The sequence below is a fragment of the Bos javanicus genome, chromosome X (genome assembly GCF_032452875.1).
Source record: "Bos javanicus breed banteng chromosome X, ARS-OSU_banteng_1.0, whole genome shotgun sequence".
Lineage (NCBI taxonomy): Eukaryota > Metazoa > Chordata > Mammalia > Artiodactyla > Bovidae > Bos > Bos javanicus.
The window spans coordinates 81,367,563-81,389,683 of NC_083897.1; the positions used below are offsets into that span (position 1 = coordinate 81,367,563).

The window sequence follows — 22,121 nt, forward strand, 5'->3', positions numbered from 1 at the left end:
GATAACAAGAGTTATCAAGGATGTAGAGAAACTGGAACTCTGCTGGTGAGAATACAAAATAGTTCAGCTACTTTGGAAGATAGTTTGGCAGTTCCTCAAACAATTAAGCATAAAGTTACCATATGATCCAGAAATGGCACTCTACCTGAGAGAACTGAAAACATTTATTCACATAAAAGCTGGTCAAAATGAATGTTTATAGCAGCATTATTAATAATAGCCAAAAGGTACATCAACTGATGAACGGTTAAACAAATATGATATATCCATCCAATGGAATATTATTCAGTCATAAAAAAGTAATGAAGTTCTGATACATGCTACAACATGGATGAATCTTGAAAACATTATGCTAAGTGAAAACAGCCAGTCACAAAAACCAACATATTTATATGATTCCATTTATATGAAATGTTCAGAATAGGGGAGTCTATGGAGAAGAAAAGTAGAATAGTGCTTGGATAAGGCTTTGGGAGATGGAGAGATGGGGGAAGATTGCTAAAGGATACAAGATTTCTTTTTAAAATGATGAAAATATAAAATTGACTGATTATTAATGGTTGCACATATCCCTGAATATACTAAAATCCATTAAGTTGTACACTTTAAATGGCCAAATTGTATAGTATATAAATTCCATCTCAAAAAAGCTCTTATTTTAAAAAAAGAAGTATAAGTTGCACCCAAAGAAGTAATATTAACCTAAGTTGATTTCTCAAGGGACAGCACCATAGCATAAAGTCCTGTAGAGATCTTAGGACCCATATAGACCCAAGAGTGTGTGTCTCATAAAGTCAGCTGACCCTCTGTGGAGTAAATTAGGATATGTTGCTTCCCAACCTGGGAGAGATGTTTGGACAGGTCAGAGTGAATGTTAAAGAGTGGAGTGTAGGACTTCCCTGATGGTCCAGTGGTTAAGAATCTGCCTGTCAATACAGGGGACAGGGGTTTGATCCTTCCCATGTCTGGGAAGATACCACATGCTGTGGGGCAATTAAGCCTTCAAGCCCCAGAGCCCACGCTCTGCAACAAGAGAAGTCACTGCAAAGAGAAGCCCACATACCACAACTAGAGAGTGGCCCGCACTTGGGACAACTAGAGAAAGCCTGCTCATAGCAATGAAGAACCAGCACAGCCACATATAAAATAAATTAATTAATTAATATTAAAAAAGAGTGTAGTCAAATTTACATTAAGTCAAACTGCCACCATTGGACTTTCTGATTAGGAGGAATAGGTGCCCTTTTGCTACATTTCTTTCCTTCTTCTTTTTCTAAAATCTTCAAATAATTTTATTTTGTGTTTTTAACATTTCTTAACAATACAAAAAGAATTTTGCTTTCAATAGAATATTTTTTTCTTAATTTTCACTGAAGCAATGTTATTGACTCTGCTTACTTTTTAAAATTGAAGTAAAGTTGATTTACAATTTGTGTTGATTTCTCCTTACAGCAAAGTGATTCAGTTATAGATAAATATACACTCTTTTTTATATTCTTTTCTATGATGGTTTATAACAGGATATTGAATATAGTTCTCTGTGCTATACAGTATGTATGACCTTGTTGTTTATCCTAACTATGTATAATAGTTTGTATCCGCTAACCCCAAAACTCCCACTCCATCCCTTCTCCAGCTCTCTCCCCTTGGCAACCACAAGTCTGTTCTTTATGAGTTTGCTTCTGTTTCATACATAGGTTCATTTGCATCATATTTTAGATTCAACATATAAGTGGTATCACATGGTATTTGCCTTTCTCTAACTTACTTCACTTAGTATGATAATCTTTAGGTCCATCCATGGTGCTACAAAAGGCATTACTTCATTCTTTTTTATGGCTGAGTAGTATTCTTCTGTTTAAAGATGAAGATTCCTTATCTTTGACTGTCTGCCTTTTCTCCCTTCTTGTTTCACTCTTCTTTCTTTCCTTATTAATCTTATATTATAGAAATGTTACTGCAATTTGAATTCACTGAGGCTTTCCCCCTTTCTCCGTAACTCATTTGTCCAGCAATTCATCCAATAAACATACCAGGGACTACGCTAGAGGTTGGAGATAGAGAAGAGTAAGAACTGGCCCCTATTGTTGAGGAGCTCACAGTCTAGCATTTCCCCATTGTCTCCCTAAATGCATATATCCTTTTCTTCATTCCAGGGTACTTTGTGTATGTGTGTGTGTGCACGTGCTTAGTCGCTCAGTCATACCTGACTCTTTGCGACCCCATGGATTGTAGCCCACCAGGCTTCTCTGTCCATGGGATTCTCTAGGCAAGAATACTGGAGTGGGTTGCTATTTCCTTCTCCAGGGGATCTTCCTGACCCAGGAATTGAACTCTCGTTACTTCCCTGGTGGCTCAGACGGTAAAGCGTCTGTCTACAATGCAGGAGGCCCAGGTTTGATCCCTGGGTTGGGAAGATCCCCTGGAGAAGGAAATGGCAATCCACTCCAGTACTATTGCCTGGAGAATCCCATGGACAGAGGAGCCTGGTAGGCTACAGTCCATGGGGTCGCAAAGAGTCGGATACGACTGAGCCACTTCACTTTCACTTTCACTCCTGCATTGCAAGCGGATTCTTTGCCATCTGCGCCACCAGGGAAGCCCAAGGGTTCTTTAGAATGGTATAGAACATTACGTAAAAATCCATATGTTTCCAGAGTAGGTTCTAAAGAGTGAACAGCACTCTAATCAAATGGCTGCCAAGTGAAAGTAAAAGTTGCTCAGTCATGTGTGACTCTTTGTGACCCCATGGAATAGTCCATGGAATTCTCCAGGCCAGAATACTGGAGTGGGTAGCTGTTCCCTTCTCCAGGGGATCTTCCCAACCTGGGATGGAACCCAGGTCTCCCAAACTGCAGGCAGATTCTTTACCAGCTGAGCCACCAGGGAAGTATCACCATTTGTTTAATCAAGTTATATGCAGCCTTGCCTGTCATGAAAAAATAATAAAAGTTTGACATCTGGCAGTAGTTAGTTAAGTAAAGCATGGCACATGCAAATGATGGAATAATCTACAGCTATTACAATTATGTTGTAGAACACACTGTACAAGATAATTCCTACTTTGAAAAAATATATATGTGAAAAGAAAACAAAGGACTGGAAGGATATACATCAAAAAGAGTAGTTGTATCTCCAGGTATGATAGGTAGGATAAAAGTGATCATTGCTTTCTTCAAACTTTCTATGCTTTTCAACATTTTTACAGTGAACATTTATATTTTTATAATCAGAAAAGTATATATATAACTAAAATGAAAGAACTCCCATTAAGACAGGGACTGAGTTTTTACCTGTTATGGTGTTTACAGAACGTTAGGACTGCTTTATAAATGGTGAATAACAAGTAATAGAACTCAGTACTATTCATAACTGTAACAAGGCTGAAATGAGTGTTGAATTGCAGGCCACAATCTTACTCAACACCTGCTCTATTGTCCCCCATCAGCTCATTCTATGTTAGAGCCTTTCATCTGTGGCTAATACATACTCAAACCTATTAAATATGGGCACTCTTCGCTTACTCAAAGAGAAATATATATATGCATATATATATATATATGTATTTTAACAACATGAAGGCTCCAGGGTATGAAGTCCCAAATCATTCATGAAATCAGCTCTGTTTCCCTTATAATACGAACAAGAATCTATTAAACACCTGCTATATGTCAGGCAAGTGTACATCTCACTTAATCTTAGTAGCATTGCTATATGAGATATCATTAAATTCACTCCAGTCATTTTCTTTTTTATATAATTGTATTTATTTATTTTTGGCTGTGCTGGGTCTTCACTGCTGCTCAGGCTTTTCTCCAGTTGTGGCAAGCAGGGGCTACTCTCTAGTTGCAGTGCTCAGGCTTCTCATTCTGGTGGCTTCTCTTGTTGCAGAGCATGGGCTCTATAGCACTCAAGCCTAAGTAGTTGCGGCTCCTGGGCTCTAGAACACAGGCTCAACAGCTGTGGCCCACAGGTTTAGGACTTAGTTGGTCCGCAACAGGTGGGATCATCTTGGATCAGAGATTGAACCCGTGTCTCCTGCATTGGCAGGCAGATTCTCTACCACTGAGCCATCAGGGAACCCCTTTGCAGTAATTTTCTAAGCACATCTATATATAGAATTTTTCTACAAAGTTAGCATCATATTTTAACTCCTTTTGTAAAAAATGTAATATCAGAAGTGTTTTCATGTGTCATTTGTTTTTTTAATAGACTATTTTTAGAGTAGTTCTAGGTTTGCAGCAAAATAGAGCTGAAAGTACAGAGTTCCCATATACTCCCTGCCCTCCCTGCCTCCCAGCTCCACAGCTTCCCTTAACTATCAACATTCCCCAACAGCGTGGTACATCTGTTGCAACTGATGAACCTACACTGAGGCATTTGTTGTTGTTGTTCAGTTCCTAAGTCGTGTCCAACTCTTTGCCACCCCATCAACTGCAGCACACCAGGCTTCCCTGTCCTCTACTATCTTCTAGAGTTTGATCAAGTTCATGTCCATTGAGTCGGTGATGCTATCTAACCACTGATCCTCTGCTACCCATTGGAAAAGACCCTGATGCTGGGAAAGATTAAAGGCAAAAGGAGAAAAGGGCAGCAGAAGATGACACATTAATATCATTCAAAACCCATACTTCAGGTAAGAGTTCACTTTTGTTGTGCATTCTATGACTTCTAACATGTCACAAACATGTATTCACCATTACAGAATCATGCAGAATAGTTTCACTGCCTTAAAAATCCTCTGTGTATCATTAGTTTTTTCAAAAATGTTTTTAATGATTACATTTATTGTATGAACATAACCAAAGTTGATTTGACCAGTCCCCTATTGTAGATTTAGATGGTTTTCTTATCTCTGTTTTAAAGATAAGAAAAATAAGACCTAGTGACTTGACAAGTGATGTATCCAAAGGCAACTGGCTAAAAAGAAGGCTGAGTTGAGATTAGAGTTCTGGTCTGTCTCCAGAACCCACACACTATACCTCTGAATACACCATCAACCCCCTTTAGATTGTCTCCCCTCAACTTGAAACCAGCACAAGGATCACAACCAGAGCAGCCAAAGATCCAAGCATGTGTTGAGAAGGGCTGGCAATACAAAAGAACAAGGTGGCCCAACTGAGATGGAACAAACTGAAAATGCAAAAAGGAGGTACAGGGACAGAGAAATAAGAAAATGAGAGATGGTTACACAGTATACTGGTTAAGATAAAGAGAAAGCTGGGTTTGGGAAACCTAAACGGGAAAATTCTTGCTTTTATCTCTGTGTATAGGAGAGAGCAAAGATAACCTCAAGGCCATGAGGGGAGCCAGGAAGGATAAGGTTTCTGAGAAAGTGAATGAGGCAAGGCAGGATAAGACTCCCAAGGACTACAAGGCTAGGAGAGGCTTAGTGTGGGAAGGAAGAAAGGCCCAGAGCAAAGAGGCAGGCCAGAGCAGGAACTGGACACCAAACCTAAACATGTGTCGGGACTCCCTTCCAGCCCGAGCCTCTTCTAGTATCTCAGGATACTAAATACTCTCCAACCCTTGGAGGTCGGAGAGGGGAAGTGGAGAGCGGGGATTGTAAAGTGCTCTAACTCTAATGAGGGCTGGGAATGGATCCTGGCACGCATTTTTTTTTTTTTTTTTTTTTAAAGCCAGTAGGCCTAATGCTAATACCCCCTCCCCCTCCCCTACTTCTCTAGCTTCAACCCCAGCCACACCCACATGCTAAGGACCATCCAGGAGGGGGAGTGTGTGTGTGTGTGTGTGTGTGTGGGGGGGTGTGTGTGTGTGTGTGTGTGTGTGTGTGTGTGTGTGTGTGTGCGCGCGCGCGTGCGTGCTCGTGCCTAAGAGAGACAGAGAGACAGAGACAAAAAAGAGACTGGGGGAGAGAGTGCGCGCGGTGGGGGTGGGGGGTGAGGGACAAGGACAGAAAGGAGGGAGAAACAGAGAAAAAGGAGGAAGAAAATCTATCGGCCTCGGTGAGGAAAACTACTGAAGAGATAACTCAGGGGGCTCTTGGGGGAAGACTCAGGGAGAAGATCCCAGAACTTACCCTAAGACCATGGAAGGAGTGGGGGAGTGTCTTTGCAGGACCTGGTTTTGGGGTCACCAGGCAGTAACAGTTACTGCATAGGCGTTGTCATTGAGCCAGAGCCATTTAACCCTCCCTGAGTGGCTGCAGAGCAGGCTTAAGACACCCCACAACTCTGAGTCTCAGAATGGTTAGGAGGGCCCGAGGCTGCAGACAAGAGGAGGAGGAGGGGCACGTGAGGGCTGGGTCCCTGCCTCCCCCCACCCTCCGCTGTCACTCATTACCCCAGCAGTCGCCCAGGGGGCGGGCTCCGGAGAGGTGGGGTTGGGGGGAGGGTAATCTTGGCAGGCGCCTGCTGCATGGCGTAGGTAGGGACTGTTGAGGGGGGCGGACGCTGGGGGGTTGAACACGAGTGGGAAGCGGAGAGAGACACGAGGAGGGGGAGGGGACCGGGAACCATTTGAATGAGAGGAGGGGATCACGGGTAGAGTGGGCTCCAGGAGGTAGGGCGGGCACGGGTGTTGACCAGGGGCCAGACTCTTGAGCCAGGTAAGGGAAGCAGGTGCGTAGATTTGTTTTTTGTGGGTTAGTGTACTTGGCCCTTTGGTGGAAAAGGGGGTGCCTCCTTCCCCAGGGGCGGGCTTCCAAGCTCCGGAGGCTAGCTTTTCCTCAACTAACGGGGCCCCGGGCGGGGGCTCAAGCTCCATCTCCAGTGCCGACGTTCCACTCCGCAATTTCCAGGCGTCCATTGGGCTGGGAGTCTCGCGCCGGGGGCCGGCGCTGTCTCGCGAGCCCCCTCCTTGAGCCAGCCAATGGGGTTGGTTGCTGACGCCGCCCGCCCGCCTGGTGCATAGCGCTGGGCTCCGTGAGCGGCGCTGCCATTTAAAGGGGCCGCGACCCCTGTCCCGGCTGCTAGGGAGGGAGGTGGAGAAGGAGCGCGGGGCCGTCGCTGACTGCAGTTCTAGGCTTGTAGCGGTTACACTAACCCTGCCGCAGGTAGGGGTCGGGCCTGAATAAGCCGAACCGAACCTGCAAGCAGGAGCTCGCAGTAGCCGGGAGGGGGGTCTGAAGAGAGACCGTAGCTCCAAAATGTCTTCCTGTAAATGCCTGCGGTGGGGGGTGGGCAACAGGAGAAGAAGGACCAGGGGAGCAATAGGAAAGGGGGACTGGGCTTGAGGAAGTGGGAGACCCTGAAAGGTAACTGGGGGGAGGGGTTAGGAAAGGCAGTTGGGGGGGGCGAGGAAAGGGCTGAGGGACGACTATGCAACGCGGGGAGGGGGGTGGGGCCAGACAGGGTGGGTAAAGACTGGGGAACTGGGGGGCTCTTGGAGAGAGGGGAGGGGAGATAGAAACTGAGACCGCGGGGGCGGGAAAGGCTCCTGGTGGCTACGGCCCTGGAAGACTCTAAGGGGGCGTTCAGCCGGAGTTGGGGGGGGAGGGAAAGGTGAAGGGGGAGGGGAACTGGGAGTTGCAATGGGGTGGCGGGGGCTAGGCGGGCGGGTGGAGCGCCTGAAGAGTGGGGGTACAGGGCCAAGGCGGGGAACGCTTCTTCCCACAGGGGGCGCTGTACTGGGGGGGGAGTGGTCATTCGCACTAAAACCTGTGCTAATGTTTGTCGATAGTGGTGGGGGCGGTTCAAGAGAAATCCAAGTGGATGGTGGGGTGTGTCCCAGAGCCTATATAAGAAGGAATTCTGGCGAAGACCACCTCTTCTGCCCTCTTTTCTACCCTTAATCTACAGCCCACATCCAGTCATCCTCATGGATCCCAGTGATTTCCCCAGTCCGTTTGACCCATTGACCCTGCCAGAGAAGCCCTTGGCTGGAGACCTTCCAGTAGACATGGAATTTGGAGAGGATCTACTGGAATCTCAGACTGCCCCAACTCGAGGATGGGCCCCCCCTGGCCCTTCTCCATCCTCGGGAGCCCTGGACCTGCTTGATACCCCTGCTGGCCTGGAGAAAGACCCTGGAGTCCTGGATGGAGCCACTGAGCTGCTGGGGCTGGGGGGGCTACTCTATAAAGCCCCCTCTCCCCCAGAGGTGGACCATGGTCCTGAGGGGACCCTTGCATGGGATGCAAGCGATCAGACCCTAGAGCCTGGACCAGGGGGCAGGACCCCTGAGGTGGTGCCACCTGACCCAGGAGCTGGGGCAAATCCCTCTTCACCTGAGGGGCTACTAGAGCCTTTGGCTCCAGATTCTCCAATAACTCTGCAATCCCCACATATTGAAGAGGAGGAGACCACCTCCATAGCTACAGGGAGAAGGGGCTCCCCTGGGCAGGAGGAGGAGCTTCCCCAAGGGCAACCACAGAGCCCAAATGGCCCCCCCAGCCCTTCAGTGGGAGAGACTCTGGGGGATGGAATCAACAGTTCTCAGACCAAACCTGGGAGCCCTAGCCCCCCTGCACACCCTTCCTTGCCAGGTAGGTTGCCTGATCAGCTGGAAAATCAAGGCTGGGGGATGGTAAGGAGGTGGCTGTGTGGGGAAGAAGTGGGGGTGGAGAGTAGGGATGTGTATGGAGGAGTTAGGGGTTTGGAAAGAAGGAATAGGGATGTGGTGAAGAAGATGAAGGAAAGTAGGGAGGGAGAAGCTCAGTGGCTCTGGAGGAAAAATAGGGGCAAGGTTTCAGGGGGTGGGTTGAGAAGACTGGATTTTGTGGGAGAGAGTCCCTTTTTCTTCTCCCGGTGGGCTTTTGGTTACCAGGGTCCTTCCTTCAGGACTTGGGGAGGACACCAGGCTTCTTGGTTCTAAGATCTTTCTGTTTTGTTCTAGATGAGAGTGGGGTTTCTGGGTTTGATGAATGATGCTAGGTTCTGGAGCCAAGTGCAGAGTGCTTTCAGAGGAATGGTAGACATGCAGGGCCTAGGATTGTGTCTCTGATAGTCAGAAACTTAAGAGGCTTGCATTTCTTCCCAGTTCTACCTAGCACAGTGCCTCTCCCAGGTTGTGACCAGGGTCTTAGGGCTTATATAACCACCTGAGTCCAGGCGAACCTCCCCATACATTATTGCTTCCTTTTCCCCTTGCTACCTTTGGGTGGTTGCATTTGCTTTTGTTGATAAACTATAAATTCTTGAAAGGGATGTTACCTGTATTTCCTTAACTCCCAACCATTGGGATAGAAAGCTGGTGGGAAGGTAGGATTGTTTTTTCATGGAGAATAGCTGCAGCCCGCCCCCCCCCCTTAGTGCAGAGCTCGAGGTAACCCTGAGAGGGGCCTCAAGAAGCCACAGGCACGCGAGTTTTCCCTTTCAGTTTTGAGTAAGTTCTTCCCCAGGAATGGAGGCGGGGGTTGAGCCAGGGAGGGGGTGGTGAGGGCAGGCTCAAGAATTAGGCTGCTTTCTGCTTCCTTTGCAGGAGATGGCCTGACTGGGAAGGCGAGTGAGAAGCCGCCTGAGAGGGTGAGGGGGGAGGGGATTGGAAGGAGTCTGGTTCCCCCTATAGCTCTGGGAAGGGCAGACCCTTCATTTTCCCTCCCAGATGTTGTTCTGTGGAGAGTGTATGTGAGGAGAGTTAGGAGGAGGGAGGGAGCACTTGTGTCTATTGCTTCTTAAGGAGAAAGTCCAGCGTCCTTTTCTCCCCTCCTCCTAAGGGCTGGGCCCAGGGTCCCTACTCTCTCTCCCCCTCCCATCTCTGTACACCCCCCAAACCCTGTACTAGTGCAGCTGGCCCTTTAGCCTGCCCCTGGTGTCAGCTTTCCTCCCCATGTTTCCAAGGTGCAGAAGAGAAGCGAGCGCGTTAGAAGAGTAGAGCCTCCAAAACCTGAGGTTGTGGATTCCACTGAAAGCAGTGAGTAGGACTTGAAGTGTGACCGGGTGGGATGTAGCCGGCATGGATCTCCCAGCTCCTGTGGTGCTGCACACCATGCAGAATGTGAAGCACCTATCTCTGCCCTGGATTGGCATGGGAACCTGGGGCAGTGGGGGAAATTGAAAACAAGAGCAGTGAGAATGGAGTTTCCTGTTTCAACTCTGCCATCCCTGTCCCCGAATCTTCTCACTTGGATCCCTACCTTCCCCTCCCTAGGACATTACAGAGTAACTAAGGGATGGTGACACCAGTAGCTTGAGATTCCAGTGTAATAGGGGCAGAGTGGAAAGCCAAGAACCATGGGGATTGGGGATCCCAGGATCAGCTGAACTACCTGCAGGTCAGGTGATGGCTGGAGGCCTGGTCCCTTAGCCTTTTCTCCCCACGCACCACCGCCCCCCCCCCCCCACCCAGTTCCAGTGTCAGATGAGGATTCTGATGCCATGGTAGATGATCCCAATGATGAGGACTTCGTGCCATTCCGGCCCCGGCGCTCTCCTCGCATGTCTCTACGCTCGAGTGTGGCACAGAGGGCCGGGCGCTCTTCAGTAGGCACCAAGATGACATGCGCCCACTGCCGGACACCGCTGCAGAAGGGCCAGACGGCCTACCAACGCAAGGGGCTGCCTCAGCTCTTCTGCTCTTCATCCTGCCTCACCACTTTCTCCAAGAAGCCCTCTGGCAAAAAGACCTGCACCTTCTGCAAGAAGTACGTGAGGGTCTGGGGCTGTGGGGAGAGCAGGGATCAGGCCGGGAGTAAAGGGTGAGACAGATTCTGTTGGCAAGACCCTAGCACCATACGGGATAGAGGCAGTTCACTAATAGGAAGGGTGTCTGAGAATGTTTTTGATTCTGTGGTCATTGATCCCAGAGGCGGAAGGTGGAGGCTCATGAAATGAGGGGGTGGTATCGACTAAATGTACAAGCCTGTCCCCACCTCCAGGGAGATCTGGAACACCAAGGACTCAGTTGTGGCGCAGACCGGTTTGGGAGGTTCCTTCCATGAGTTCTGCACATCCGTCTGTCTCTCCCTGTATGAGGCCCAGCAGCAGCGCCCAATCCCCCAGTCTGGGGATCTTGCTGATGCCACTCGCTGCAGCATATGCCAGAAGACTGGAGAGGTGAGGAAGCTGGATGGGGGCTGACTTTCAGAGCCTGGCCAGCCCTGAGCCGCCCCTGCAATCCTGGGGCTGCAGGGGCCAGGCCCTGTGGATGAGGGATGTGGGGAGGGGGAAGCAGCCATCGTGAGGGAGTGGATTCAAGGCTAGAGCTTCTCCAGGATTGTGTGCAGCTGGCCGTCCTTGCCTCCCAGGACCTCAGCATCAAGTCGACATCCTGATGTGCAGGTTGGGGGGTCCCTGGGCCCGCTGTCTGCTGTAAAGGTCTAGGGTGAGGTGGGGCGGGCCATCCTTGCACCAGGGTGGGTGGTGGTGGCCAGGCCCCAGCTCAGGGTGTGTGTGTGTGTGTGTGTGGCAGGTCCTGCATGAGGTCAGCAATGGCAGCGTGGTGCACCGGCTCTGCAGCAATTCTTGCTTCTCCAAATTCCGGGCCAACAAGGGACTGAAAACCAACTGTTGTGACCAGTGCGGGGCTTACATCTACACCAAGACTGGGAGCCCTGGCCCCGAGCTCCTCTTCCACGAGGGCCAACAAAAGCGGTTCTGCAACACAACCTGCTTGGGGGCATACAAGAAGGTGGGGCCGAGGGAGTAGCGCATTAGAGGGCTGTGGAAGGGGGTGTGGTCCTTGGGTGAGAAATAAAGGTGCCTGACGGGTCGAGGGCTGGGAGAAATAAAACAAATAAAGGGGGTTTCAATTGTATCTGTTATGTTTTATTTTTGAAGCTGGCTGGTGGACACACAGGTGTTTGTTATCTCATCATCTATTCTTTTTTGTATGCCTGAAATATCTCATGTTTTAAAAATTTTAAAAATAAAAGTGAAGGGACAAATCCAGCCTCAGCCTCTCCTTCCCCATCCTCACAGAAAAACACACGGGTGTACCCATGTGTCTGGTGCAAGACCCTGTGTAAGAACTTTGAGATGCTATCCCATGTGGACCGTAATGGCAAGACCAGCTTGTTCTGTTCCCTGTGCTGTACCACTTCTTACAAAGTGAAGCAGGCAGGGCTCACTGGTAGGTGCAAAGCCCTCTTCTCTGAGACCCCTGCTGGCCTTCCTTCTACCTCCCATACTCCTTCTATAGTAACCCCTGCTGCCCAACTTCGGCCCCAACCACACTCTCCCGTGGATTTCCCGTTCCATCTCTGCACTGCCTTACACCTGCTGTGTGTTCTCTCTTTTTCTCTTTCTCTCCCTCTCCTCTCTCTGTCCTTTTCTCTCTGTGCCCCAGGCCCTCCCCGACCCTGCAGCTTCTGCCGCCGCAGCCTCTCTGACCCCTGTTACTACAACAAGGTTGATCGCACAGTCTACCAATTCTGCAGCCCCAGCTGCTGGACCAAGTTCCAGGTACTCCAGACCCTGGACGAGGGATAATGGGTGTGGCAATAGAGAGGGTATGAGACCTGGGGTAGGTAGGCCTGGGCAGAGCAAAGAGCAAGCCTGACTTCCCCTCCCTCCGCCAGCCCACTGCACACATCATGGCCCTCCCTTGTTTGTCTTCCTTCCCTCCAGCGCACGAGCCCCGAGGGGGGCATTCACCTGAGCTGTCACTACTGCCACAGCCTCTTCAGTGGCAAGCCTGAGGTCTTGGACTGGCAGGTAAGATCCCCACCCCCACCCATATTTTGCTACATGACCAGACATCTGTCTGAAGGGGTCCTTCTGCTTGGCTCTCGCTGGGTCCAGATGTCGCAGCCCTGTTCCCCCACCCCATGCCCCGTCCCAGGACCAGGTGTTCCAGTTCTGCTGTCGTGATTGCTGTGAGGACTTCAAGCGCCTCCGGGGTGTGGTGTCCCAGTGTGAGCATTGCCGGCAGGAGAAACTCCTGCATGAGAAGCTCCGATTCAGTGGGGTGGAGAAGAGCTTCTGCAGTGAAGGTAAGGAGATGGGGAAGGGCCAGAGAGTCCTGTACCTTGCAGCTGGGAAGAACAGCAGATTAAGTAAGGTAGGCTTGCAGGGTGGTCCATTCTGCTCAGGACACTCTGGAGGCTGTTAAACGTTTCAGGTGCACTGCCTTGAGAAAGTTGGGTCTCATGGCCACATGGAGATCTCATGTCTCTGGACTCTTCTCTGTTGCCCCCTTTCCAGGCTGTGTGCTGCTATACAAACAGGACTTCACTAAGAAGCTGGGATTATGCTGTATCACTTGTACCTATTGCTCCCAGACCTGCCAGCGCGGAGTCACTGAGCAGCTGGATGGCAGCACCTGGGACTTCTGCAGCGAGGACTGTAAGAGCAAGTACCTGCTGTGGTACTGCAAGGTAAGGGGGGGCTGCATGTCACAAAGGAAGGAAAGGGCAGCAAGGAGCACGGGCTGTTGTGCCATCATCAGGCTGTGGGTCCATCTCCAGGGAGGAGGTTCCGACTAGCCCAGCTTCCGTAGAGTGGCATGGCTTATCCCAGGGCAAGGGACCCAGCACATTTTAGGGAGGCAGGTCTGACCACCCTGTCAACACCCTCAGGCTGCCCGGTGCCATGCCTGTAAGCGCCAGGGGAAGCTGCTGGAGACCATCCACTGGCGTGGGCAGATCCGTCATTTCTGCAACCAACAGTGTCTGCTGCGCTTCTACAGCCAGCAGAACCAACCCAACCTGGATACCCAGAGTGGGCCTGAGAGCCTCCTGAACAGTGAGTCCTGGGCAGGGGGCACAGTTTGTTAGAACTGGCCTGGACTCCTCTGACCCTGGGCCCAGCCCCTTTCTTCTTCCTCTCCTGCTTTCACCTCATCCCTGGCCAGAGCTCCTGTTTCTGTGTTGTTTTTTAGCTTCTGAACTGTGCAGGTACTAGAGGAGTCTCATTTAAAGGTTCTGAGAGCTTTTAAAAAGGGGTTCTGAGAGTTAGATCCTACTGATTTTCTATAAGGTATATATTGTAAGGAATGGGTACCTGCCCTGGTAGAGTGGGGCATATAGGGGTTGTGGTTCCTTTTCAGAGAGAAGGAAGTGTCAACACAAGCTCAACGTAAACACCTTTAGGGAGAATGAAGACTATTGTCATTTCTAGAATATCACCATGGCACCTCCACACTCCAGGGGTACTAAACTCCTGATGGCCATTTAATGGAAGGTCTCAAATTATGGGTTATTGGGGAAGCAATGTTTTTAATCCTTCTTGGCAGCCGGGAGCAAAGAATCTTTTTGGCCACTATTGCTGGGACCTAGAGAAGATTAGAGCTGGGGTGGAGTGAAGGGAAAATTCTAGACTTACCATTCACATTCGGAGTTCTGTTAACAAAGCCCTCCTGGAGCAGGGGTGAGGAAAACAGAGAGCTAGTGCCTCAGATGAGAGCATTCATTTGTTTTGATCTACAGGTCAGTCTTCTGAGGCAAAGCCCCAGACACCCTCTCAAACCAAAGTGGAGAACAGAAACACCATAAAGACCCTACAGGAAAATGGAAATCTGGGCAAGGTCAAGGCAAGAGCCAAGGGGGAAGATGGTCTCAAAGGGGTTACTGTAGCAGTGGTACTCATGTTCCTTTGTGTTTGCAGATCCCTGTGAAGACCCGACCAGCCCCTGCTGCTTCCACTCCTCCACCACCACCGCCACCACCCCCAGCAGCACCCCGCAAAAACAAAGCTGCTATGTGTAAACCACTGATGCAGAATCGGGGGGTCTCCTGCAAGGTGGAGATGAAGTCCAAAGGGAGTCAGACAGGTGAGCGAGGGTACCAAGGTGCCACAGGCTGTATTTTATGGTCTTAGGCCTCTTCCTATGCCTGGGAGCTGGACAAGGGAGTTTCTTAGATGGCTGAAGTGTCCTGCATATTGTTCTGGAGTCCCAGGGTCATCTGTCAACATTTGTTTCAAGGGCAGCTTTGTGATACTGAGCACATGTTAGAGCTTTTGGGGGTGATGAACAAGTATCAGGTCCTGGGGTAGATATGACTCATCTGCCAGGGTCTCTGAGAAGACCCCTTTCTTGTCAATAGAAGAGTGGAAGCCACAGGTGATCGTGCTGCCCATCCCAGTGCCCATCTTTGTGCCAGTGCCTATGCATCTGTACTGCCAGAAAGTCCCGGTGCCTTTCTCAATGCCTATCCCGGTGAGTGTTCCTGCCCTTCCTGCTGGGGGCCTCTTTCACTTTTCCAGGCTGGAGGCCACCACCCCCACTCCCTCCCTCTCACTAGCTGTTCATCTCATGTGCTAGTGTGGTTCTTGGCATTTAGTTGGGATTCATGCCTCCAGGTGCCTGTGCCCATGTTCCTGCCCACTACCTTGGAGAGCACAGACAAGATTGTGGAGACCATTGAGGAGCTGAAGGTGAAGATCCCGTCCAACCCCTTGGAGGCCGATATCCTGGCTATGGCAGAGATGATCGCAGAGGCTGAGGAGTTGGACAAGGCCTCATCTGACCTTTGTGGTATGCCATGGGCAGCGGTGGTGAGGGAGACAGGGTGCTGCCAGTCTGTGTCTGCCTAAGGGGGTGGAGAATGGTGATCTTGTTGCCTGGTGGGATGGGGGAACAGTTGGGATCAGCCCCTGAAAGCCTTTGGGGGGCACCAAGGAAGAGCTGCAGAGACTGAGCCAACCTCCCTGCCATCCAGATCTTGTGAGCAACCAGAGTGCAGAGGGACTTCTGGAAGATTGTGACCTGTTTGGGCCAGCTCGGGATGATGTCCTGGCCATGGCCGTCAAGATGGCCAATGTGTTGGATGAGCCTGGACAAGACTTGGAGGCAGACTTCCCCAAGAGTGAGTAGGATTCAGGGTGTGCCCACTGCATATAGTAGCATGTGTACCGTCAGGAAAGAAATGTTGCTTGTGACCCCAAGAATGACCCTAAACAGAAGACTCTCACAGAGAGCAGTGCCAGAGATACCAGGACACTTTTTTACACTTGAGTCTTGTTTTTTTTTTTTTCTTTTTGTAGTTGTTATAAAACTAATACAATATTGTAAAGTTTAAAAATAAAATAAAATAAAAACACATAACATAAAATTTACCAACTTAACCATGTTTAAGTTTATAATTCAGTAGTGTTAGGAATCTTCCCAATGTTGTGAATTTTATGTGTACATGCCTGTGAGCATGTTCTTTGTGTATAGCTTTGTCCTGTTGACTATAATGAAGATGTCTGGGAGGCTCATCTCGAGTCAAGTGGACAAGTAGTGGGAGTGAGGTGGGAGGACTACAGGGTTGAGGTCTTAAAAAATCGATTTCTTCTTCCTTTCCCCTCTAGATCCTTTGGACATTAACCCCAGTGTGGACTTCCTCTTTGATTGTGGCCTGGTAGGGCCTGAGGACGTGTCTACTGAACAAGACCTTCCCCGAGCCATGAGGAAGGTGAGGACTGGAGCTTCTATATCCACAGAAGAGGGATGGAGGCATGAAGGGCAGTGGGGTGGGTGTGGGGCTTTCATAGCCAAATCAGAAGCCTTAGTTTCCCCTTCCCTAGCCTCCTTTCTCTACCACTGTGTGCATTGTGTTGTGTTATTCACTCAGTCATGTCCAACTCTTTGCAACCCCATGGACTGTAGCCCACCACGCTCCTCTGTCCATAGAATTCTCCAGGCAAGAATACTGGAGTGGGTTGCCATTCCATTCTCCAGGGACTGTTTGCATTAAGGTACAGCCAAACTCTAGTTTCTCCCCAGTTCATCAGAGCTCATCAGAGCTGTTCCTGGGGTCCTGTGCTGTGGAAGCTTGCTGCATTCTTAAATTGGTCCCACCCCGCCCTGGTGGTGAACACTGTCCTGACTTGCTTCCACAGTGCTCCTTGCCTTACCTCTGCTACCCACTCCTTTCTCTTCCTCTCCAGGGTCAAAAGCGGCTGGTGCTTTCAGAGAGCTGTTCCCGGGACTCCATGAGCAGCCAGCCTAGTTGTACTGGACTCAACTATTCCTATGGTGTCAATGCTTGGAAGTGCTGGGTGCAGTCGAAATATGCCAATGGAGAAACTAGCAAGGGTGATGAGCTGCGCTTTGGCCGTAAGTACCCAGGGGAGGAGGGGAAGGGGAGAGGGAGCAGGGCTGTGATTCAGCTGAAGGTGTCCATAGGGCATCCTGTGCAGATGTAGAGGAGTTACAGAATAAGGGGAGATGCCATCTAGGTTTCAAGACTGAAGGCTCTTTGTGTGATTGTTGGGTTTGTTCTGGAGCTGGACGTGACTAAGGGATGAAGGGGTTAATGATGGAGCTAAGGGAAATTCTCCATGTGGAGCTGTCTTAATGCCAGCTACCTCCACTGTGTATCTTTGCAGCCAAACCTATGCGTATCAAGGAGGATATTCTGGCCTGCTCAGCTGCTGAACTCAACTATGGTTTGGCCCAGTTTGTGAGAGAAATCACTCGACCCAACGGTGAACGATATGAACCTGATAGCATCTACTATCTGTGTCTTGGCATCCAACAGGTACCACTGACATGCCGCCTCACTTGTCGTAACTCAGCACAGTAGGCAGGGTCCTACCTGAAATGATTCTGTCCCACTTCCTGTTCCTCACCTCATCTGCTGCCTTGAGCAGGCATCTCCTACTCCAGACAGGACAAGAAATGACAATACTCTACCAAAATCAAAGCTGCATTCCAGGACTATTGACCAAGGAGCAGTATTCATTGCTGTCTGGGTTGCTTTGTTGTCCTCAAACCCATGCTCAGAGAGGACGGATGGGCAGAGCGAGGTCTCCTGAATGGTGGGGTAATGTTTGGTTTCCATGGGGAGAAGTCACATGTGCCTTAGCTGACAAAGGGGTGTGGGCTTGTGAAGAAGCAGCTGTGATACGTCTCTTCCAAACTGTCTTCTCCTCCAACAGGGCCTCAGCACCTGAGAGCTGTAGGTTTACCTGGGGAAAACCACTCTGGATCACTTAACCCAGCAACTGTTTCCCATGGTCTCCTAACTGTCCAGGTCGCCATGCCTGAGGCCGTTGGCATCATTGTCTTTCCTGTAGGGCCCAGAGTCTAGCTGTATGTGTGTCTGTTTTTCTTTTTCCAGTACTTGTTGGAAAATAACCGAATGGTGAACATTTTCACGGACCTTTACTACCTGACTTTTGTTCAAGAACTCAACAAGTCTCTGAGTACCTGGCAGCCCACGCTCCTCCCTAACAGTAAGGGCCAAGGACTTGGCAACCCCTCTGCCCTTTGCTCTATTCTTCCAGTGTACCACTCCGAGCCCTGGACTCTTGGGTCTGCCACTCTTCACAAAAGGGTCTGAGTACAGGAGCGTGTAGTTGGGTGCCTTGGGGTTTAGAGCTAGGGGAATCAGAGCCCCTGTCCTTGAACATGAGGAGGGGATCAAGCCTTAGGTCTGAAGAGCTATCTCTGGGACCAAAAAAGTGACCAGGGTTGAGTGGTAAGTGAAGAAAGAAGGAAGTTGGACTCCTGAAGGTTTACATGAGTGAAACTTCTAATGCAGGTGGAAACTGTGGGGAAAAAATTCCCCCCAAACCCCACCAAAAGCCAACAAACAAATCCAGTCCTCCTGTGCAGTATAGCAAGGTGTCAGGGTTTTACACATGGTGGTCCTTTAGTGACCAAACGAGTCTGGTGTGCTCAGTGCTTGTGAGTGGAATGTGTGGGAGCAAAGGGGATAGGTGTGGGTAGCCAGTCCCTCCTGACAGCCTCCCCCCCTTGCCTTTGCAGATACGGTGTTCTCCCGAGTAGAGGAAGAGCACCTCTGGGAGTGTAAGCAGCTGGGGGTCTACTCGCCCTTTGTCCTTCTCAACACCCTCATGTTTTTCAACACTAAGTTTTTTGGGCTTCAGACAGCCGAGGAACACATGCAGCTCTCCTTCACCAATGTGGTCCGGCAGTCCCGCAAGTGTACCACCCCTCGGGGCACCACCAAGGTGGTGAGCATCCGCTACTACGCTCCTGTCCGCCAGAGGAAAGGGCGAGGTATGATGCTGCCCCCGCCTTTGCTTTTCCTCTCCCTCTGCTTTCCCCTTCCCTGCCCCACCATACCACCAGGTTGGCCCTCTCCATTATCTCTAGCTTCCCTATCCTTCCATTCCTGGTTTCCAGAAAAAAGGAACAACAACCAGTCTTTCAATCTGGTGGGAAGTGATTATCACATATAGGAGGTTACCCAGTTGCCTGTTTCCTGCCTTTCCTCATTTCAGGGCAATTTACTTTTTAGGAGGTGTGGTGGACAGGTAGGAAGCTGTTGGGTGTGTTTGGCTGAAGGGGGAGTTGACAAGAGTGAATGACAGGCTTTCCATGGCTCTGCTGCTGGGCGTAACTGCCACAGTACCTTGGTTTCTATTCTGGCCCTGGAATCAGTTCCCAAGGTCCCTTTTGGACCTGAGACTCTACCAGGACTAATGTGTGGGGTGCTGGAGCCATCGCTGTTTGTCCCAGAAAGCAGCCCTGATTTTACAGTAGGGTCTGTTTTGTCAGTTTGTCCATGTGACTTCTGAGATCACCTCTTTAGGAAATCAACTTTGGGAAGATGATAGAGAGTGTTTTAACAGTGAGAACCAGGGCACCCTTCAGAGCAGCGCGTTGCAGAATGTTGAGTTGGTGCAGAGAGACTGACCGACTCTTCTGCCTTTATTTCTCCATGAGCCCATTTTGTATCCTGAGGCCTTCAACCTGTGCCCTGGACTGTGCTCTTGGAGATCCATCGTTGAGACTGCACTTTTAATGAGTCCAGGTCATTTGCCTCCTCCACAGACACAGGTCCTGGGAAACGGAAGAGAGATGATGAAGCCCCCATTTTAGAGCAGCGTGAGAACCGCATGAATCCCCTCCGCTGCCCTGTCAAGTTCTATGAATTCTATCTCTCAAAATGGTGAGTTGGCAGGTTCGCAGGAATGGCATTAGCCTGGGGACGCACGGGCCCTACTTCTCCCAGTTACTGACCTCTGTCCACCTGCCCCCCTCCTGCCCCCACCATTGCAGTCCTGAAAGCCTCCGGACGCGCAATGACGTGTTCTACCTGCAACCCGAGCGGTCCTGCATTGCTGAGTCACCTCTCTGGTATTCTGTGATCCCCATGGACCGCAGCATGTTGGAGAGCATGCTCAATCGCATTCTGGCTGTGCGTGAGATTTATGAGGAGCTGGGTCGTCCCGGGGAGGAAGACCTAGACTGAGCCCACATGCTTCCCGTATCCATCTTCCACGACGTCTGTCCCACGGCCACGTTCCACAGGGCGACAGGCCCAGGAACCGATGCTACTCATTCTGAAAGGGCTCTGACTGCCCTTTTCTACTCATCCATTCCCTGCCTTCCCTAGGAATCCCTGGCTTTTACCTTCTCCCAAACCACTTGACGACCACAAGGCCCCAGTCCTCTGTACTGAGAGACTGGTCTCCCAGGGATGGGCAAAAACCAGCTAGGCCATTTTCTTCATGTTTCAGAGTAAACTCCTGGGGCCAAACTCTGAGTGAAGTGTTCATAGCTCTGGTGATCCTGTTGGCTTTGGGTTTCCTGACCCATCCCACATAGGTCAAGGCCCTTGTTCCTAGGTTTGGCCGAGGGAAGAACCCAGCTGCCTTCTCAACCTTGTCCCCACTCACTTCTCTACTCTTCCCTGGTCACAAACTAAGGGGTCTTGTATGAAAGATATGAAAGGAACTATGAAAGTGATGAAGAGACCATTTACCTAAAACACAGAGCTTAGGCACTCTTCCCTCCCACAAGATAATTGGTAGTTGGAAGCCCCTCACTACCTTGTTCCTCCTCCCCACCCCAGCAAGCACCAACGCTTGGTGCTGCAATTTAAAAAATCTTCTAAATGCTTTTTTTCCTTCAAAGGCAGAGAATGACTCTTAAGTATGGGGAGAAGACTCCTATCCCCTTGGTTTATGTGTTTGTCTCTCTGCCATCTTAGGTTGGCATGAGCCATGGTGTCAACATGCTTAGCGGCTTTCTGTAACTGCCTCCCTTTAGTTCAGTGGACAGAGTTCCGAAGGCAAAAACCACCTTCTGACTTGGGTTGGGGCTGGGTTCCCCACTCTTGTTCTTCCCCCATTGTAAGAGCCAGGCCAAGCCTGTGGGGGCCCTGAGTCATGCAGGATGGGATCTGTGGTCAAAGGATAGGTGAAGAATTGTGGGCATGGGTCCTGCCCCCACTGCCTCCATCTTTTCTCTTCCCCATCTTGCCTCTGTAGTTGCAGAAAACTCTTAGCGTCCAGCAAAGGGGGTACCTAGTTCTTTCCCTGTTGGCTTTGCTGTTCCCCAGCCTCCTTTTTGTGTTTTTATAACTGTCACCAGTTTAGCCACTGTTTAAATTGTATATATTGTTCTGAGGCACCTGGCCTGTCCCTTCAGTGAGCCATGCCCACCTTGTGTTGTAGTGAGAAGCTGTTGTCACGACTAACCTTCTGTCTCTGGAATTGTTTCAAATAAAGAGTTAAAATTGTCTTTTGCCTTCTATTGGGGAGGGAGAGCAATGTTTTGAGGGGTGAATGATACAGTAGAGCAATGTTGGACTACTTCAGATCTCTCAAGGTGTAAAGTGAGGTGTCCCACTGCAGGCTGAGAATCATTTTTATCCATCTCACTGAATGAATCCACTAGGAATATGGTCCTTGTTATAACAAGTTTACAAACACTCAAGAGAAAGATTTATGCAGCAGCTATCTATTAAGGACCTACTTACTACGTTTAAGGACCTAGTTTCAGATTATACATTTCAGAGAAGACAGATGAACTAGACTGGGATCCTATCCCCAGCAGGTTCCCAGGCTAGAGCGGGGAGAGAACAGTGAACAGTTAGCTGCGAGACTAGCAGAATGAAATACAATACCTAGTGCTATGGGACGGAGAAGGCAATGGCACCCCACTCCAGTACTCTTGCCTGGAAAATCCCATGGACGGAGGAACCTAGAAGGCTGCAGTCCATGGGGTCGCTGAGGGTTGGACACGACTGAGCAACTTCACTTTCACTTTTCACCTTCATGCATTGGAGAAGGAAATGGCAACTCACTCCAGTGTTCTTGCCTGGAGAATCCCAGGGACGGGGGAGCCTGGTGGGCTGCCGTCTATGGGGTCGCACAGAGCGACTTAGCAGCAGCAGCAGCAGCAGCAGCAGCAGTGCTATGAGAGAGCAAAGAATAAGGAAGTCATTTCAGGTTTACAGGGGGTTGTATGCAAGTTCACTGAGGGAGGTGGCAGTTGACCCGGGTCTCAGTAAGTAGGAGGGGTTGGGGACCAGCACAATCAAAGGCTGTGATTTCCGATGAGGGGGTGAGGGGATCAGATGTGTTGCTTTAGGGAGG

General features: G+C 50.0%; 1 protein-coding gene across 10 annotated transcripts; it reads left to right on the top strand.

The window, feature by feature from the left end:
- Positions 1-5,914: 5,914 nt before the first annotated feature.
- Positions 5,915-21,262, top strand: ZMYM3 (zinc finger MYM-type containing 3). 10 transcript variants are annotated; one of them, XM_061409760.1, is made up of 25 exons: positions 5,915-5,966; positions 7,761-8,446; positions 9,382-9,425; positions 9,741-9,813; positions 10,249-10,543; positions 10,778-10,955; positions 11,311-11,529; positions 11,820-11,970; positions 12,187-12,302; positions 12,468-12,554; positions 12,682-12,832; positions 13,044-13,216; positions 13,418-13,583; positions 14,267-14,370; positions 14,445-14,610; positions 14,885-14,997; positions 15,141-15,315; positions 15,500-15,646; positions 16,134-16,237; positions 16,713-16,881; positions 17,154-17,305; positions 17,888-18,002; positions 18,538-18,792; positions 19,570-19,687; positions 19,798-21,262. In XM_061409760.1, the coding sequence occupies exons 2-25, from the start codon at positions 7,780-7,782 to the stop codon at positions 19,988-19,990; spliced, it is 4,131 nt and encodes a 1,376-aa protein (XP_061265744.1). In that variant the 5' UTR covers positions 5,915-5,966; positions 7,761-7,779; the 3' UTR covers positions 19,991-21,262. The 10 variants fall into 10 exon arrangements, with proteins under 10 accessions (XP_061265744.1, XP_061265742.1, XP_061265746.1 ...); XM_061409758.1 differs by lacking the exon at positions 5,915-5,966 and adding an exon at positions 6,304-6,387; XM_061409762.1 differs by lacking the exon at positions 5,915-5,966 and adding an exon at positions 6,304-6,387 and having other exon boundaries at positions 14,267-14,364.
- Positions 21,263-22,121: the final 859 nt, after the last annotated feature.